The following is a 20,560-nucleotide window of genomic DNA, read 5'->3' on the forward strand; positions in this document are numbered from 1 at the left end:
TAACCAATACTAACTGGAGTAACCACCACCATGTGGCCTTCTGGTTGTGCCGATGCTGGACCAGTCTGGCAAGCCTTCAGTTTTTTTGATGCTTCCGTCATCAGTGTCATTCTCCTCCTGAGGCCTAGCACAGTCAGTGACTCACTGGCTGTAGAGTAGGAGCACTCTCCAACCCTTCTTTAATCAGGGCCTAAGGGCCTCCGACTGGAAGACTATAGAGCAGTTCAAAGGGGCTAAAGCCGACCCCAGCTTGAGGAACTTCTCTATAAGCATGGCAGTAGAATGGTCCACCTTTCTTCTAAGGGGGTTCTTCTAAGGCACCCATCATGCTCTTCATTGTTCAGTTAAACCTCTCCACCAACCCATTGGTTTGGGGATGGTAGGCTGTTGAGAACTTGTAAGCCACTCCACAGTTCTTCCACATGGTCTGCATGTAGTGGGACAAAGTTTGATCCCCTGTCAGATTACTTCCTTAGGCAACCACAGCCTGGCAGAGGGGGGGGGGGGCTTAGTCACTGCCTGAGCCGTAACAGTTCTTATAGGTATTGCCTCAGGTTATCTGGTAGCATGGCCTACTACAACCAATATAAACCAGTTGCCTGAGAAGTTGGAGGGTCTAGGGGACCAACAATGTAGATCCCCCACCCTCTCAAAAGGGACTCCACCACGTGGGCACTAAAGGTGCCACATTCGTGGGCCCTTTCTTACCAGATGTTTGGCAACTGTGGCAGCTCCTACAGAACGTATCTACATCTGCACTCATCTTGGGCCAGTAGAAGTACAGAGATAGCCTTTCTTTGGTCCGCTTGAAACTAAGTGGCCAGCCAGAGGTATCTCATGTGCCAACTGTAGGAACTTTGGCCTCACCTCCTGAGGTACTAACAGTCTCCTGTAGTCCCCTGGGGTAGACTCAGTAGGTTCACCGTAGAAGAGTCCATCCTCCCAGTAGAGCCTATGCTTCTTTGGCTCTTGCCCTTCCAGCTGGGAAGCGGTCTGTTGCTGCAGACCTTCTAGAGAGGGACACCCTGTCCTCTGATTAATTCTGCCCTAGAGGGTCCACCTCTGCAAGTAAAGTCTGTAGCTCAGGATGGTCTGTAGGATCCAGATCTCCAATGCAGGGAAGGTTTTCTTTCAGCTCTGTCACCAGTAGCTTTTTCTCCGATGTTGGTTGGTCCTCCCACTCCGCATCAGCTGGGGAAGGGAGGGGGGGTGGGTCACTGGGCTGACCCGGGACAGTCCTATCGGGGGTGTCTTGTGAACACGTTTTGGTTTCAGACCTTTCTTACCAGAGACCCGGGATTTCTCCTTAGTCGTTCTCTTATTCTTCGATGTTGAAGGGTGGCCTTCCTGTTGACTAGAGGTATTGGAGGTCTCCTTAACCTCAAACTGAGTGTCTCTTAAGGTTGCTTCTCTGGCCAATCTTTTTTGCTCCCATTTCTTTTTGCTGCAAGGCCTGAGGGTACTAGACACTACTCAAAGAGTCTTGAAATTATTCCCCAACAGGACTCTCCCAGGCACTTCATTCTGTACACTAACAGGGACCCTAACAGTCATGTTATTGCGCTGGGTGAGAGTTGGCAAAAAAAGAACCATTTGGATAGGGCCTCCAGCAAGTTTAGTGGAACCTTTGGGCACCTTGGATATATCCTCAGGTTTCAAGAAACTTTCAACCACTGTTATGCTTGCCCCATTGTCTCGGATGGCAGGAATCTGACCATCTACAAGAACACTGTCCTATTACTCTCTGGTGTTATCTGGAATGGTGTGGTTACCACAGACCCAGGGACACTAAAGATACACTGGCTTGAACTCCAATGGGTTCTTCAGCCAGTATGTTAAAGTGTGCACTAGCCATTTGTACTTCTCCCTCAGGAATGAAGGCTAAGGAGCAAGTTACTTACCTGTAAGTACCGGTCATCAGGCCGGGAATCCTCAGTAAACACAGTTTCACTTACAAACTATTTCTCCTCTAAACCAATCACTGTACTCTGGGTCATACTGTCCCCAGCCAATGACTGGCCTCTCCCTAAGCCCCTCCTCTGGCAGCCATCTCCAGACTTTTACTGCACGTTCAAGCGTTGGGATTCCTCGAGTTTTGCTCCTTGAGCTATTCTACAGTTTTTGCTTCTTGCTTTCTGAGAAAGTCCTATTTTTGTCAAAACAGGGCCTGTGCGCTCTTCTCTTCATCGGCCAACAAGCGGGTACCCATCTATTGTACGAGATATGTGAAAGTTTGATTAGCATTGCAGGAATACAAGTGTATCATGGCTACAAGGCTGTTCGCAACCGTGACCTTCCCACGTGGTCTTAAACGATGCTCGGGAAACGCAGCTTACACATACCCCTTCAGTAAAGACCCACATATTAATGTAGCAATAGAACACATTTTGTCATACGCGCACACATACATTTAAAGTAGTTGATGTATGTATTAATGAAGGATTGCTACTTTGGCATATGAACCGGACAAGTGCGCACGTTAGCAAATGGAATTTGATGCAAAATGGCATGCTAGAATATACATAGACCCGTACTGTAATGACAAGCCTCCTGTCCTAGTTAGTTCAAGCCCCACACCACAACCAAGCGAAAGGACAAATATGCAAGTTTTCCGGGTTCAGTGTTCTTGCTCTAATTACTCTAGGCCCGGGACATGCAGCTTTTATGTACCCCTTTTGTGCACCCTCGCACAGTAAAGAACCGCAAGGGTAAGCATCAAATGCAACAGGGACAGCAACACCATTTACAACATAGAGGCCATGGGCACCATCAGTTCAACTCCTCAGGCACTGCACACATTAGATCTCTAGATCATGGACAAATATATTTGTGATTCCGCAGAGGCACCTGTCCTTAAGCATCAAGGGGAGCAGCTCAAGAGAGCCTTCACGCTTAATGCGGTTTCTTATGAGGCAAGTGCACAACACGTATTTTTCATGCCTCCACACACACGCATTTATAATTGTTTCATGCATGTATTAATACTGGATTGCAACATTGTTGCATGAACTGGGCACGTGCACAAGCGAGCAAACGTAATTTGGTGGAATTTGTCATGTGGTATTATAGATAGACCCGAACTGTAAAGGTAGGCTTGCCGGCTTATTAAACACATGTTCATAATTGAAACTTATGTATATCCGTATCATACTAACCAAAGGGAAGAAGTTGTCCAGTCCGGGCTTCTCAGAGCTTGGAGTTTCAGCACTGCAGCAGGGCTTCACCAGGCAGTTCAACGGTCCAGGAGGGTGCAGCAAGTTTCTCTTAGTTTCCTTCATCGGGCGTTTCATTTAGTGGTCGACTTTGCCTTCTTTTCAAGAAACCTTGCCTTTTACGCAGGTTTCTCCCATTCATGCACAGCCTAGCTGTCACTCACAGCGCAGGGTGTCTGTCCTGCAAGGACAGCCAGCCAATCAGCACTGGGAGCATTCAGGTAACCAAGGAGATTAAGGACGGAGTTTCGAGCACCTCCCTCGCTTCCTGCCCCGCCAGAAACTGGAGCCAGAGGCGGGTTTCAGCACTGAAGCCTGCCAAAGGCAAAACGAACAAAAGGGTTAAACCTGGTTTGGCGCACAGAGTAGAACCCAAGAAAGACCTTGCAAGCAAGAAATGTCAAAAAAAGAAGACTAGGGCCAGTTTGACAAAATGGGCACCCATGGGTGCTATACTGCAGCTGAGGATTCAGCCTGCGGTAAAAACGCACAATGGAAGGAAAATGAAACCACTGACCATTGAAAGTAGTGAGGGTACACCCCCCTCCCTCACCCCCTCCACCAGTACTTCCACATAAGAAGGGGTGTACTGGACCTACATAGGAAAAACGGGCACGTAAAGTCATTTTCACTTTACTACTCTTGGGAACAGTAGTTCACCCAAGAGAAGGTATTTCAACCTTGCGAGAAATCCAAAAGGACTTCTCCGACACTGCACTGAAGGTGCTGTGCGTCACAATAGAAAAAGGTAGTTGCCCGACTCCAAAACCAAAGAAACAGGTCAGATCAAAAATACGAGAGTGAGAAAAGGGTCTCACTTACTCCAGGATAAACATTAAAAGTCCAGCAAAAGATCTGGGGGTCTCCAAGGGTGAAGGGAATTAGTACAGAAATGAGAATTCTCCCTAACAAAGAGCGCTCTTCGGACCGGCCGTTCCTGGGTGAGGTATGCACCTGCCTTGATAGAATTGAGCCGTGCCGCCAGCCTGCTGTGCCAGTCTTTCATCGTCTTCTTCGAGAAGCCAAGGAATATCTCGCACTCAACCTCCATGTGGTCCGGTTGCAGGCAGTAAAGACACTGCAGATGTTTGTCTTACACAAAGACATTCCGTAGTTCGCATTTGGTGCAGGGCCTGAAGAGGGTCCTTCCCTCCTTTTCTTCATACATGGTCGGATGGCACAAATTAGGCCCAAGGTGACCTTCTGGAAACTTCGACAAATCTTTGCCCTTGAGGGGTGCGAAACTTGGACAAAGGATCCTTTTTGCCGGCCGATGAGAAAGAGCACAAGGGCTCTTGAACACAAAAATGGACCTTTTGTGAAAAAATGTGGAGAAAAAAAAAAAGCGTACTAAATAGCTGGGAGAGCAAACTCTAGAACTCCCAACACTGAAGCGTGCAGTAAAAATATGAAGCTGGGTGCCAGAGGCGGGGTTTAGGGAGAAGACCGTCATTGGAAGGGGGCAATATGACCCAGAGTAGAGCGATTGGTTTAGAGAAGAAATTCAGTTAAGTGAAACTTTTTACTGAGGATTCCCAGCCAGACGACGGGGAATATTCATGAGCATGTGAATCCATGCAAGACCACATACTGGAGAAACCTGTATATAATACAAACTGTGACAAAAACAATTCAGCTAAAACTGCATCATTCATTAAACAGAACTCATGGTAATGAACCAGAATCTTCCGCTCAACATGCAGAGATGCACAGACCAACACACATAGAAGAGGCTTGGATCACAGTCCGAGCCATATATGGTAGAACCATTAGTACAAGCCGACACTACAAACTGTACATCATTTTTGGTGGGCGGCGGCAGATTATCTATCGAGGACAAAGGAGCTAACATGAGACAGTGTTACAGCTCAGTACTGGAGGCTGTTTTACACCAAAAGTATCAACGCCCAAGTCGATTTATTGTTCTCAATGGAAGAATAGTCAGCTGAGCCAGCGGGCAGCAAACAAGTTTTTTTCTAAAACTAAACCTGACGAAGCTGAACTAATGTGGCCCTTCTACGCATCTCTGAATAAAACCTAAGCGAGTGAAGCCCACAAGGCTAAATAACTGAATAGTTAAAAAGTGACTACTGAAGAGTTGCCCAATTTACAGTTGCCGAACTATGGTCCTACACCATGCCTGTACTAATAAGGTTATCAATCCACATGGAGCCAAATCAGTGTTCAGTTATTAACCTTCAGTCAATTACATGAAAATTTCAAGGTTAAACAAATATGTATTCAGTAGTTATGTTACATACCCTCCTCAGGAGGCTCAGTATCGGAGTCCCCAAAGACCTCATCTTGATAGCGGAAAATGTCATTGTGGACATAGAATTTGTTTGCCACAGAACCCTGAAAAAGATGCAAGTTATTAGGTTTCCCAAAATTAATAAAACAACGCTACTCACTTCCTACAGAAAAACAGCAATGCTTAAAGTTGCACTTCGGCAAAGCAAAGGCGCATGCATACCTGTAATCCTAGTTCATTATGGGCACCTTAAAATCAACAACTGTATATTCTTGTTAGCTAAGAAGTTGTTAATACCAACTGGTGAGGGACTTTACAAGACATCTCTTGGTATTAGGTAACCCCCCTTTTTATAGAGGCCTGTAACAAAGGTTTTTAGAGCGACTGAGCATCCAGGCCTATCTTAAGAGGGGTAATAGGAGCTGTAGAGCATACAATGAAATCTGTAAATACAGGTATCCAAGCAAACTCTTGCACACAAAGTTACATTATAAACAAGGATACTTGGACAATATTTAAAATGAGCAACTAATAATAGCATTAATATAAAAGTTAGGATTCAGTTCAACAAGAGCAATAAAGCAGGCGAGTAAGCTTTTCTTATGCTAAAGATATTCCAGCACGGACGTCATTTGAGGTCAGTATTATCACCATTAACTTTTCCCTCCTTGAAACTCAATATTGTAGTCAGATCAGAACATACTTGGTAAGTAATAAAAGTTGGATTCTCCCACAGGGATGAAGGCAGTCTTTTATCCCAGCAATAATGGTGTTCAACAATTAAAACCTGTAAGGGGACCTTTAGGGAGCCAGGACAACCAAAATCAATGCGCTAGTTCAACGTTCTGATGCAGTCTTAGAAAATGTTTTAAAATAGTCAGTAGTGCAGTAGAAAATCACAGAAGCTCAAGAGGAGCCACCTTGAAGCACAAACTGGAATGCTAGTGCAGGCAAGTTGAAGTCAACTCAAAAGGGTTTAAAATAGTACTCCAAGCTAGGAAGCATCATAAATGGCATAAAGTAGATGTACCCCAAACCCCACAGTACCTGAGAATTGAAGAATTGGTTCCAGCTGGATGCCTTCCTGTTGCAGTGTAGAAGACCCTTGTTCCTGGTCCTGGGTCGTGGCGACGAAAGGGAGAACCTCTGGCGGGCTACTTGAGAGGGACCCTGCAGCAATGGATTCTCCTTGATTCAGCGGCTTTGTGGTTTTGGCACCCTTTTCTCAGCACCAAAGAACACACACCTCTGGTTGGTAGTTACGGGATTCCTCAGTCCTGAACTCTGGTGAAGGGACTCTGGATGAAGTTGTCATGCTTCTGTAGGGTCCTCTGAATGCCCTCAAAGGTTTGGCTGGATTTGCACTTCCGAAGACTATGCACTTGATGGTCAGGGGTTCCAGGGTATTGGGATTCTGCAGCCTTAGAAAGTCACCACAAGTGGGGGTTGCGCCAAAATGAAGCTGTCTCAAGGCTAGTTGGTCCCACCAGCCCAAGGGAGGAAGTCATCCCTTGCGGGTCTTCCCAGTCTTAACGAAAACAGGGTCAGCACAGCTGCAGGGCTTCACCGGTCACTTTGAGGTCCAAGAGGGTGCTGGCAGAGTCTCTTCAAGTCTTTGTTATCAGATGTTGTCCTCCAGTGGTAGACTGCCTCTAGTCCCAAAAACCTTGCCTTTTAGGCAAGTTCCCATTCATTCACAGCTCTAGGTTGTCAACCACATAGCAAGTTGGCAGTCCTGAGGGACAGCCTGCTGGCCAATCAGAACTGGTTTCACTCAGGCATACCAAAGACTAAGGACAGGGAGGTTTTGGGACCCTCCCTCACTTCCTGCCTTTCCAGACAACCTGGAGCCTGGGCAGTCTTAAGGGCTAAAGCCCGCCAAAGGCAAAGAGTAAAAGCCCAGAAGGCACTGAAAAGAAATGGCAAAAAAAGAAGGCAGGGGCCATCTTGGGAAAATGGTCACCATTGGGTGCTGTATTGCAGCTGAGAATCAGCCTACAGATACATGGCCCAAAGGTAGTAAAAGGGAAACCACTGCCCCCAACTATTCAAGTTAGTGTAACAGAATGTTGCATGAGAAGTGGGATAAGGTGTTACTATGTAACCCACCAGCACTCCACATAGGGTGGTGTGTGCTGGACCCACAAACTAAAAGGTAATACAAAAGTCATCTTACTATTCTTGGGAACAGTAGTTCACCGCAGAAAATGTACTTCAACTTTAAGTGAGGTCCAAGGGACTTGACAGTGGCACTGCACAAAAGTTGCTTTGTCACCATGCAAAAAAGCAGATGCCTATGGAATTAATCAGACTCCATTAAACAGTAAGAAACGCCCAATCCTAGTCAGAACACAAGTGAGTAGGGGGCAAAATTCACTCAGGAATAAATGGTTAGAATCCAGCAAAAGAGCTGGGGGGGGGGCAGAGAGGGGGGTCTCTAAGGTTAACCCCTTAAGTGTCAAGGACAAGGTATCTCGTCCTTGGAATTCCCTCCAGAATGCCAAGGACGAGATAGCTTGTCCTTTTTGGCACTCTGTTTTGAGCGATCTCGCAAAACAGTAATCCAACTCCTTGGCTATGTGAGGGGGAGGTCCCCCCTCACTGCCAGGGGGCTGGATTACCTTCAGTTTCACGTCAGCGTATGTAGAGCACGCCGACGTGAAAGTGAAAGTAATTTTCAACACAGCAGCCATTTCGGGCTGCTGCGGTGAAAATAATAAGGTGAGTGTTCACCTTTCTCCCCCTCACTCTCTGGCTGTATTTCAATCCGGAGATCGAGGGAGGCGTCATTGGACAGGGGAGATTCTCCCGGTTCCAACTAAACCCTTTGTGAAAGCATTGCTGCCCGCGGATCGGCCGCAAGGCGCTCAATCCACGAGCAGCAATGCCCACTAGACACCAGGTATGTCTTCGAATGGGGGGGGGGAATGGGGAGGTGGGGACTGCTTACAGTAAGCAGCCCTTGCCACCCCCTCCCCCGGGCCCCAAAGTTGTACAACCCTTCATCTGCCCCAGGGAAGGGGGCAAAAAAAAAAGAAATAAACGTGGGGGTGATCGGGGGTTCACAGGATTTTTATGCCCCCCTGAAATGGTGGTGGTCCTCCCACAGCAATTGGAAAGGGGGGCCACCCCTTGTAGCCCTCCCTGGGGGCAGATTTATGCCACCAGGCCAGAGTACATGAGGTGGCCCCCCCCATCCAATTGGAGAGGGGAGGGCCACCAGGAATAAGTATGCAGGCCCCCCAAAGGATGGGGCCTGCAGGTTAGGGGCCCCCCTGAGGGCAGATGGCTGATCATCTGCCCCCCCCCCCAGGAAAGGGGGCAAAATGGAAAAAAAGGGAATTTGGGTGGGAGTAGTGGGCCACTAGCCACCAGGGATTTATTTTACAGAAAAGGGGGTAGCCCTCTGCCCCTCACCCCAAGGGGAAATTGGGGAACCCCTTGTAGCCCTCCCTGGGGCAGATATCTGCTCCTAGGAAGGGGCATCTGACCCCAGGGAGGGCTGAATGAGATGCCCCCTGCATTTGGTGTGGGGGTAGAGGGTCACCCCCCATTACATTAGAAAATTACCTGCTGGTTTAAGGTGCCCCTCAGCCCGCCCTAAAGTGTAATGTACCATTTTCCATTTTTTTTCTTTGTTTATGAAACTTGCCTTGGCGCAGAGGGGCACATTGGTGTGCCAATCTGGCCTCAGAGTGCCCAAACCTTAATGCCCCACCCACCAGAGGGGCCTGTCCCACACATTTTTGGTGGTCCTCTCCCCCCAACCCCAAACGGAGGGGGGTGTACATCATACAGCCGTTTGTAGGCGGCCCAGGGAGGCCTGCATGAGGTGCCCCCGCCACCCATTTGTGGTGAGGGGGGGGAAGAGGGCAATCAAGAATTGTGGGACAGGCCCCCCCAGTGGATGGGGCAGTAAGGTTTGATGGTTTGGGCACCCCGGGGCCAGATTGGCACACCAATGTGTCCCTCTGCGCTACGGGGAGTTGGGTTACCAAAGGAAAAACCTTTTAGGGGGGCTGTGGGGCACCCCAAAGGGTCAGGGAAATGTTCTGATGGGATGGGGCATTGAACCCCCTCCCACCCGCAATGGAGAGGGTGCCATGTCATTCAGCCCTCCCTGGGACCAGATATCTGCTCCTAGGAAGGGACACCTGAGCCCAGGGAGGAGTGCAGGACAGCCCCCCTCCCTTATCTGCCCCAAGGGAGGGCTACATGAGATTTGCCGCCCCTCCAATTGGGGTGGAGAGGAGCACCCCCCTTCACTTTAGAAAATTCCCCAGCAGTGTAGGGGGCCCCTCAGCTCCCGCTAAAGGGCAGCCTGCCATTTTGAATTATTTTGTTGGTTTACTAAACTTGGCTTGGCGCAGAGGGTCACATTGGTGTGCCAATCTGACCCCGGGGTGCCTAAACCTTACTGCCCCACCCACTGGGGGGGCCTATCCACAATTTTTGGGGGCCCTCTCGCCCCTCACCCAAAAGAGGTGGCAGGGGTACCTCATGCAGGCCTGCCTCAAGGCAGATATCTGCCCGTAGGAAGGGGAAAATTGGGTTTCACTTGGGGGGTGAGGTTCAGTAGACCACCAGGGATGGCTTGCAAAGGAGGGGGGGGGGGGGGCATGTTTGAAAATGATTCATTTATGTTTGCTGGTGTGACCGTAGGTAACTTTTGTTTACAGCTTTTTCTATGCGAGCAGCTGCAACGTTATGCAAGTACTGTTTTTTATTATTCTATGGTTAGGGCCCACTGTCAGAGGGGTTGGTGAGACTGGGGCTGGATTGTTGGTGGTGTGGGTGGGAATGGGCCGCCTGGGCAGATATGTTGGTAGGCTGGGACACAATTTGCCCCCCATGCCAGCAGAACATTGGTGTTTCCCTGGGAGCGGATCCCTCCCATGTGGGTTGTCCGTCTGCAAGCCCAGGCTCCACCTCCGGCTGTGCTATCTTACAGATGTCACCTCCGGGGAGGAATGGGGATCCTGCCGGGGCTCCCTGGAGCTGCTGCTGTGCTTAGGGGACCGTACACCCACATAGTACATGGATGTCCAAGGCCAGGGACATCACCTCCAACAATCCTGGAGTTGTGGCTGGGCTGCATTACAACTTTTCGCTTCGGGGAGGTATTGGCACACTGCTGGGACTCCCTGGTGGGGAGAAGCTGTAACGCAGGGCATCCAGGGCGCCAGAAAAGTTGGCGGTAATATCCCTGGCCTTGGACACACTTCTCTCATGTGGGTCTTTGCTGGAGGTTCTGGGTAATACATTCTGGGACGATTTGCTGAAGTCAGACCTCTGGATTCCCACGGGTGTCTCCTTTTCAGAAATGCATGGGGTTCCCAGTTTTACTTGCTGGCTTCGACACCCTAGGCCAAAATCTGTAGGTTGCCCACATGAACAAAATGGGCTGTGCCGAAAGGCTTGGGGTTACCAGTGGGTTACCATTTTCCTTTAGCGCCCCCGGTATGTGCACCCACACATGTGCGGTACTGTCTTCATCGGGACACGTGTGGGACGTGGGAAGGCAGGCCATGTGTTGTTGGCAGTTTGTTTTGGTGGGTGACCAGAGCGAAATGTCTGAGAATCGTCTTCATTTCCAGCCAATTTCAGAGACATTGAATGGCCACATACCAAAATCACCAAAAAAGGCCTTGGCACTAGGGGGAAATACCCATGGCACTTAAAGGGAATTGGCACAGAAATGAAGGTTCTCCCCAACAATCCTCAAAACCACACGGTCCTTAAAAAAGGTAATAAAAGGTGGTTTAGTGTAAAGAGCCTGCAGTTCACCAACCCTGCAGATGATGCTATTGCCATCAACAAAATTGTCTTACGGTTCAACATTCTGAGTGGACAAGAATGCAAGGGTTAAAAATTCACCCCCCCCCTCACCCATTATATATCTTAACACTAGGTTCAAGTCCCAAACCGGTACAATAAAAGGCATCGGGGGGGAAAAGATGTTTGGAAACCCTTTCAAGAACTGAATTACAATAGGGACCTTAAAACAACCCTCATCAGGCGAGCGCTTGCAAATAGAAAGCCCCGCCAAACATCTCTTTACTGTGGAGACCTGAAGTCCTAGATTGGCCAGATGGAGCAAAAAGACAATACTATATATAGTAGTATTACATGTGATGGGATCAACATTCTTTTCCCCGCACCAGCTGCAAAACGTATTCCAAAGGCAGCGGAACAGAGATTTTGTTGCTGGCCTTCCGAAGGTCCAGATGGTTGAATGTTCCCCTTTTAGAAACCAGGCATGAAGATTCAGAGTACTGATTTCCGAATGAAGGAGACGCCCCTCTTGCGCGAGCAAGTCCTCTTTGGGGGAAGACGAATTGGTGTGAAGATGGCCATCTCTATAAGTTCGGGGTACCACGTTCTCCGAGCCGAATCTGGGGCAATTAAGATCATGGATTTCCCAAACTTCAACCTCCTGATGACACAAGGAATGACGGGGACTGGTGGTAACGCGTACAGAAGTGGAAATTCCCAATCCACCACAAAAACATCTCCAAGAGCTCCTGTGAGGAAACTCAAAAGAGAATAGGTCACACTTCCTGTTGACACTGGATGCGTACAGATCCACCTGAGGGGATCCCCAAAGGGCAAAGATCTCCAGAAGGAACTCCTGAGCCAACTCCTACTTGTGGCAGACAGTGCTCCGCCTGCTCAGCGCATCCACTGCTAGGTTTTCTTCTCCAGCTGTATGAACTGCAAGCGGAGAGATTCCTTCCCTTAGTGTCGAAAACCAGAGCAGCATTGCTTCTCTGCACATAGGTAGTGACCCTACACCCCCTTTCTTGTTGAGGTAGTGCATTGCCACTGTATTGTCCGTCGTTAACAGAATATTCTACCCCGCACAGAGTGCAGAAAAGCCATCCACACTAGTCTCATTGCCCTCAGCTCTAAAAAGCTGTTTCAAAGATAAGACTACAACAGACCAATGACTGCCGATTGAAAGGTTGTTCATATGGGCTCCTCATCCTGTGGGGAGCATCTGACAATTGTCATCTCCGGCCACGGTTGCCAAAAAGGCTCTCCTTTCATCACATTCTCTCTGCACGCCCACCACAGCAAATCCTGCGCGACCTTGTTCGGACTTGAAGGTCTGTCATTCTGCTGGAGAACTGATGCCACTGGAGGGATTTCATTCTCAGAAGGGCTTCTGGCACCAGGAAAATGCAGGATGCCACGAGTCCTAGAAACCTTAGGAAGTCGAAGGCCGAAGAGACTGGGCACACTGAAACCTTTGGACCATCTGCAAAGCTGTTGAGCCCTCCATCTGGGAGGTGAGCCTCCTTTTTCAGTGGACAATTGCAGGGCTGCTCCAATAAACTGAAGCTTGTGTGATGTGTCAAGTGGGACTTCTTGAAATTCAGGGAGAAGCCCAGCTCGTGGAAAAAATGGCAAGTTCGACTGAGATCATTCTGAGCCTGTTTGGGAGAACAAGCCCTGATCAGCCAGTCGTCTAGATAGGGGTAGATGTGAATCCCTTCCCTCAGACTTGCCACCAGCGCCACAAGCTTGGTGAAGACCCTTGAGGCAGTAGTGAACCCGAATGGCAGAACTGTAAACTAATAATGAGAACCGCCAACTGTGAACCTTGGGTACTCTGAGATGAATGGGCACATGAAAGTTAGCATCATGAAGGTCCATTGACACCAACCAATCCTGAGTCGAAGGGCCTGAAGGATTTGCGAAATAGTTACAATCTTGAACTTGTTCTTCCTGAGGAACTTGTTCAAGCGTCTGAAGTCCAAGATGTGTCGAAATCATGTCTTTCTTGGGGATTAGAAAATAGGGAGAGTACCAGCCCTGATCCTTCTCCGTCACAGGTACCAACTCTATCGCACATTCCTCCAACAGGGGAGCCGATCCAGATCTCAGATCTCCCAGTAGCCATAGGCCACCGTTTGCAGTGCCCAAGCATCAGAGGTTATGCCCCCTCAATTCTCCAGATGCCAAGTCAGCCCGCCCCCTCTTCACCATCCCACCAGAGTCCTACAGACAAAGAACTCGGAAGGGTTTTGGAGTTGTTGCCGAAGCGGAGGGCGAAGAAGCGGAGGCTGACAGGGAGCACTTTGACCCCTTCTGCACAAATTGCACCCTTTCCCTTGTAATACAGGAGTAAAAGCGAAAGGGCCGAACCCTCCATCCATGGGGAGACCCTTGGGACTGATTTGGCTGGCAAATTGCAGCTCCTAATGACTTCGCAGCAGCTCTAGATACTTGCTGCTTTTTCTAGGCTCTCGTCTGCCTTTGACCCAAAAAGCTGGGAGCCATTAAATGGCTTATTCAATAAGCGTGCCTGACCATCAGCTGCAAAGCCCGACTTCCTACGCCATGCAAATCTCCTGGCGACAGCTGGCATAGTCCTGCTGACAATCTGCTGAGTCCAGACCAAATTGGAGAGACAGTGACATGGCATGTTTGCCATCCTGTACCAGGTTTAGAAAACCTTCCCTCTCCTTCAGGGATATGGTCCACAGCCAAAGCAATAACACCCCACAAAGTGTGGGTGTACTTGGCCAAGGAACAAGTTGCATTAATGGATTTGAGGGCCATGCTGCCTGTACTAAAAACCCTTTTACACAAAAAAACCCTTTTGTTGTCTATCCCGGGGGATAGTTGGATAGGCCTACAAGGACTTTGAGGACTACGTTGCTGCCTATACCACCAAACTCTGGAGTTGGTGATCTAGTTAAAATTTCAGGCAGCTCTATTTTCTTGTCAAATTCTTATGAACCTGGTTCATAATCTGGTTTTAGCCAGTTCTCTAACACCTTAGTCCTTAAGGCAGCTTGAAAAGGTAACACTGGCTTCCTTGGGTATCTGCTATCGAGAATGTCAGATCATCCTTCTGCATTATAGCACTGGCTTTCCCCATCCCAGGTATTCAGTGACCTTTCCCATCACTGACCTGTATGAAGGGTCAGAATAATGACCCGACACATCAAGAGTGGCAAAGTCTGTCTCAGACAAGGTGTCCAAGCCACTAGCCTTCTTTAGGTTGTCAACTAGATGTCTCATCCTAGATTCTTCAGGTACATTAAGAGTACCATATTCATAACCAAAGAATACATCCTGGTCTTCGAAAATAGACCAGATGGTCCTAAAGAAACGAGGTTTGAAAGACTGATACCTCGAGCAACAGTTTCATACTCCTCGAAGGCACCAACAGAGTTTATGGCTTAACAGGCTTCGACGGATGTAGCAAGGCCCAGGAACCTGCTCCTACACAGGAGTTCAGGAGGAAGGCTTTGACTATTGCCTGTGATGAGACGAATACTCTTGACACATGCCAAGGAAACTTACTACCCTACCTGGGCCCTTTGGCACGCTGGAAGTATTCTCTGTAGGCACCCTGCCAGTCGTATTAGACACAGTGGGCTCTGAAACCTCCTTGGGAGGTTTTGATGGGGCACTGAGCTGCCTTCTGAAAAACCTCCAGCATTTTTAGACAGAAATATTTCCAGTCAGCAGGGGGTGCAGACTTACTCTGGAAACCAACTCATCTGTCAGGAGACTAGCCCGACTAAGACTGCCATCTATGGCATTGTTTCTTCGTTTTTTGGTCAGAGGAAGAGTGTAGAGATCTGGATTTCTAGCGCTTCGAGTGTTTTGAGCTATACCTGGAGTCGTCCGGAGAACTCCTTTTGGACGGGGTAATAGAAGGGGATTTTGAAGGGGGGCTACCAGCTTTGAGTTTCCCCTTCCTCTCCCTCAAGGTCTTCACCATCATTGACCGACAAGCGCTGCAGCAGCCAATTCAGTGGTCCACCCCTAGACACCGCAAACCGAATGTAATGGACATTTTAGCCCCGCAATTGGAACACTGCTTGAAGCCAGTCTTCGGTGTAGACATTCTTGACTTTGCAGGAAATACACAGAAAGAATGCGCTGATGCAAAGACCCGCTCGAAGCCTGTGGAAAAACGGAACTAAAACAACGGTTCTCGCTCAAACTACTTATACCAGCGTTGATATCGGGGCCGACCATAGGACTGAGGCCGTCGAGGGCCATGACTCGACATAGCGTGCAATTCTAAGAAAAAAGATTCCAACCCTGCAAGCAGACTTAAAAATATAACAATGAGGACTACGTGGGAGGACAATACATTCGAAACCCATTCTTGACATCAGCCAGGAGGCCTGCAAAGAAGAACCCTTGGAAGTGCCCCTGGATCACCTAGTGAGTTCGGGCTACTGTGCTGCAGACATCGCCAATCTGCTCGTGTTTAAGCCTGGACTGGCCACCCCTGTGTTAATCCTGGAACTTTGGGGGATCGACAGGTTGTGAAGCAAAACTAATCTATGCCAAATGACATGGTTCCAGCATCAATTGGAGCAGAGTTAGGAGGTAACGTCTGACTGCACCAAGTGTGTATGCCTGCGCCACCATGCATCGGTGGTGTTAGGGAGAATTCTCATAAATGTGCTATTCCCTTCACCTTAGAGATCCCCAACAACTTTCCTGGATTTTGAGGACTTGATTTTTTTTTACCTGGCGAGTAAAAGCCTTTTTTCCCCACTCTCATGTATTTTGAGGTGCGTTTTACTCGTGTTCTTTGATTATGAGGTTTTCGATAATTCCATAGGCATCTTCTCATGGGTGTCACACAGCACCCTCAGTGCAGTGACACCAGGAAGCTTTTTAGACAGTCAAGGTTTAAATACCTTCTGTGGGATACACTGTCTGACCCAGCACACACGATCTTACAATAGAGTGCTGGAGGAGTTACCCAATATCCCCCATGTCTAGAAACTCATCTAGCAGTCAAATGCTACCCTTTCCCATCGAAATAGCTGGTGGCAGTGGTTTTAGAACTACCATGATTTTTCCCGATCGCGAACACCGGTAGTTAAAAATCGCGCGAGCCATGTTTTTCAAGATGGCGTCTGATCCCCCTTTGTTTAAAACGGGTCGGTCTTTTTTAGCCATTTCTTTTTGGAAAGTTCCTTCTAGAGTTCGTATCTACGCGCCAAACTAGGCTTGGTCCCTTTGTTCCTACGCCTTTGGCGGGCTTCAGGACTGAAGACCGCCTCTGGCGCCAGAGTGTCTGGGGTAGGCAGGAAGTGAGGGAGGTGCCCGAAACTCCTAGTGCTTAGTCTCCAAGGAGACCCAAATGCACTCTGGCGTGATTGGCTGGCTTACTGTCCGGCAAGGACAGCCACCCTGTAGGGCGAGTGGCAGCTAGGCTGGAATGAATGGGAGAAAACTGTTTAAAAGGAGAGTCTCTTGGACTGAAAGGCAGAGTCAACCAACTACTGGACCGTTGGTTTGCCGGTGGAGCCCTGCTGCATGAACAAATCACCAAGTTCATCTCGACAAAGAAGCCCCTTCAAGGACGACTTCTTCCTTTTAGGTGGGACCAATCAACTTGTACGCCACCTAGATAACATTCTCAGAGCTGGTTAAAAATTAACCAGGGAGGGAGGTTGGGGGGGAGTGGAGGAGGGGGCACCAGCTATCGTGCTTGAAGAACAGCAACTGAAGATTTGCCAACTTGCCAGCTTTGTGTCTCGTCCCTGTGCAGTGCAGGAGACCCCAGACCCCCCCACGACTGAGGCTCAGGAATAGGGAGCTCTGCAGGAAATGCCAGGAACAGAAGTCTTCAGCTGCATCTTTTTCTTCAATACAAGGTACTGCGAAAACCCAACACAGAATTTACCTCTCACCGCGAAAGTTTGTGGAATTTACAAGCTCACATTCCCTTGAGATAAGCCTGGCTGCTCAGCTGGTTACCAAAAACTGTGGTACAGACTTCTACCAAAGGTTGGTTTTGCTTACACCTGTATTCATAGTTGTGTGTAGTTGTCCCAGAGGGTACTGCATGCAAACGCTGCCTAACAGATGGCTGTCGTCTAAAACAGCTTTCCTGATCTAGTCCTGTGAAGAGGGTCCCTGCATAGAGTTCTTCTGCATTCTCCAACTTGGAGACCTCGTAATAGCATTTGTCGACTGGAGAAGAGCTCGAACCAGCAACCCCAGGGCATAATGGAACGAAGCGGAAGGAAGGGAGACCATCGACCCTCTTCTGAAGACCAGCAAAGACTGACGAACAATCGGGGTACGGGAGTGAGCTGTAATAGTACTTAAATGAACCCATAACTCCCTTCTAAAAGTTTGGAAACTCTTAGAAACTTCTAATAGTTGGCTTTACATTGCTTGCTCGCACAAGCATTCAGAAAGTGGAGGACTTGGCCAGAATAACTTGTCCTCTGCCACTTACATTTGGGCACACAGCCCCATACATCGTCGGGATGGCGTTTTAGTTGCATCTCTGTGGACATGATGCATACAAATGGTACCTTCCTTTGCAGGGGTTTATGTATTTTGCCACACTCCAGTGATCGCATATATGCATCTTATTTAGTTTTGTATGATATTTCATTCTAGTAGTCATTTTGTGTTTTACGGCCATAAAAAAGTATTTAACACTGATAGTCTAACTATCAGTTATAAAATATAAGTTATATGCCTTGACTTTTCACTTTGTACTAATGGAGGACCAGTGTGTCTGCTGGTCCCCTCCGTTCTGTCTTGGGCTTTCCCACGTGCTTCTCTGTGCCCTGCGTGGCTTCCTGTGGCTCTCTGGGGGCTGCATAAGCTCTGCATCATGCTGCTTCTCTGGGTATGTGCGGCTTCTCTCGGCAGCACGCCTTCCACTGAGTCTTTCGCCACGACGCAGGGCTTGACCACTCGTCAGTTAGTCCTTCCTTGCTGCACCAATTTGTAACACTACTGCAAACTCTCCTGGGTTCCAAATAGCAACCGTGTCACTTGTTCCCTCCTGTCAGCGTCTACACTTGCAGTTCCTCCAGGGCATGCCTCTCTCACGGCTTGGTTTTCCCTCTTCTAGTTTGTATTCGTTCTGGCCCATCAGAGCTCAGGAAACACTTGACTGCTCCATAGTGTTTTGAGGAACACTCTTCCTTCCCCTGCACCCCCTCGTCCCAGTATTTCCATGATGGCTCTCCGAGGGGGACAGGTGGAGGGGCTTGGGGGGGGGGGGGTGATGTATACTCCATTCTTCTTGGATAGTCATCCCTAGTCCCATAGGAGTGGTCCCTCCCCATGATATTCTCCCGCTGAGTACCACCCCCAGGGGGGGGGCTATTGAGTAGCCGCCTCACCTACCTGGCCTCATGCGAAGGGGCTCCTTGGGAAGTCTACCAGTAGATTATTCTATAAAACTATTTATTTGGTATACATGCCCCAACTCTTGGTACAAGTCTGTACTAGCCAAATGTTTGGTAGGTTGGCAGAGCAGCCAGGCTCATTTTAGGAGGATGTGAGCTGTAGGTAAGTACAAAGAACTCAGTAACTACATAGGGCCAAAGAAACTCACTTGCGTATATAAAATGTATATTTTACTATAACTACAAGGCAAAGTTATTTTCAGGTATGTAAGTACTATTTAAACTAATTCACACAGACAATGTAAACAATACTTTAGGCGTGTAAACCAATAGGAAGGAACAAGTTACTTACCTTTACCTATTTTTCTCCTGCATGGGTCTGGCATGAATTCACATGCTCATTAATATTCCCAGTCAGGCCAGGAATCATCGGTAAGAGAAAAACAGTTTCACTTACAAACTGTCTTTCTCCTATAAACCAATCACCAAGCTCTGAGCCATACTGCCCCCAGCCAATGATTGCCCTCACCTTAAGCTCCTCTGGCAGCCATCGTCAGATTTGGTAGGACGTAAAAGGGCAGTATGACCAAGAAGAGCCACAGAGGGGCAGGAAGGAAGGTTCGCATGCGAATCCACGGCAGAGAACAAGAGGTAAATAACTTGTTCCATCTACAGCATAGGGTTTGGCATGGATTCACATGCTCATAAATAAAGAATACATTACAGTACAAGGTTACACAACCACGGGAGGTGGCAAGGCTTAATAGAAGCAAATTCTTACCTCCGGAACAGGCTCACCCTCAAGCAAACCGCTTGCGTAGCACTGCTTGGCAGACACTGTAATCCATGTCGACGCAGTAGACCCTTGTGAAGGTGCGCGTAGATCTCCATGTAGCAGCCATGCAAATGTCCACCAGGGGCACACCAGACAGGAACACAGTCGTCGCAGCAACCGCTCTGGTGGAATGGGCCAGGGCGCAGTCGGTTTCCCAAACAGTGACAATGTGTGATGCAGCTGGAGAGCCACCTGGAGATGGAAGCCTTGGACAGGGCTTTCCCATAGAACGGAACATCAACGCACGAGCCACATCCAGTGAGTGCAAAGTCCTTTCAGCCGGCAACAAAGGTTTTGGAAAAAACACTGGCCTTACCAAAGGCTTGTTGAGGTGGAATTCCGACAGAACCTTTGGCATGAGGGATGGGTGCATCTGCAGCGCCACCCTTGTGCTGTGAAAAATCAGATAAGGCTGTTTGCAGGAACGGGCCTACCCTCCTGACAGAGGCGATGGCCACGAGACCAGCTGTCTTCCACAAAAGGAAGAGGGGCCTGATGCATAGGCTCGAAGGGAGACCACATGAGCCTCTTCAGCAGCACATTGAGTTCCCACGCCAGGGCACGGGCCTTCACTGGCGGGAATGATCACACCAGTCCTTTGAGGAACTCCTTGACAAGAGGGTGGGACCAAAGAGATGACTGTCCTGGAGACGTGGTTTAATGGGAGATAGCCGCCAGATGCACCTCGATAGAGGTGTGCCCCAGTCCCACCGTGGCACAAGGACAACAAAAACGAAAGAATCTGCGGGGGCAGTGACCCTCTTCTGTGACCGGCACCAGCTAGCAAAATGCTTCCACTTATGTCCGTAGCACTCAATAGTCGACGATGCTCTGGCCCTGGCAAGGACCTCCCTGCACTCCAAAGCTGCAGGCGATCCTGGGCTGTGAGGCAGGATTGCACCGCCTCCTCTGGTGAGCAGATCTGCAATACCAAATCTGCCTCGGCCCCACCAGGGCGATGAGGATCATCCTGCACCACACCTTTCGAGTTGATTGATGACTCGCAGCAAGCGAGGCAATGGAGGGAACGCGTACAGGAACAGGCCTTCCCACAGGAAGGAACACACATCCCATGCTCCTCAGCTGGTGGAAACTGCTGGCAAATGTGGCATTTGGA

The 20,560-nt window shown here is 48.9% G+C and overlaps 1 protein-coding gene across 1 annotated transcript in view; it reads right to left on the reverse strand.

Moving 5' to 3' along the window:
* Positions 1-20,560, reverse strand: part of G3BP1 (G3BP stress granule assembly factor 1) — a 731,395-nt gene that overhangs the window by 402,307 nt on the left and 308,528 nt on the right. The window contains exon 5 of the mRNA XM_069653996.1: positions 5,474-5,567. Coding sequence (XP_069510097.1) covers positions 5,474-5,567 — 94 coding nt within the window. The remainder of the gene's footprint in view (positions 1-5,473; positions 5,568-20,560) is intronic.

The sequence above is a fragment of the Ambystoma mexicanum genome, chromosome 3q (assembly GCF_040938575.1).
Source record: "Ambystoma mexicanum isolate Mex_15411 chromosome 3q, UKY_AmexF1_1, whole genome shotgun sequence".
In the NCBI taxonomy this organism is placed as follows: Eukaryota; Metazoa; Chordata; class Amphibia; order Caudata; family Ambystomatidae; genus Ambystoma; species Ambystoma mexicanum.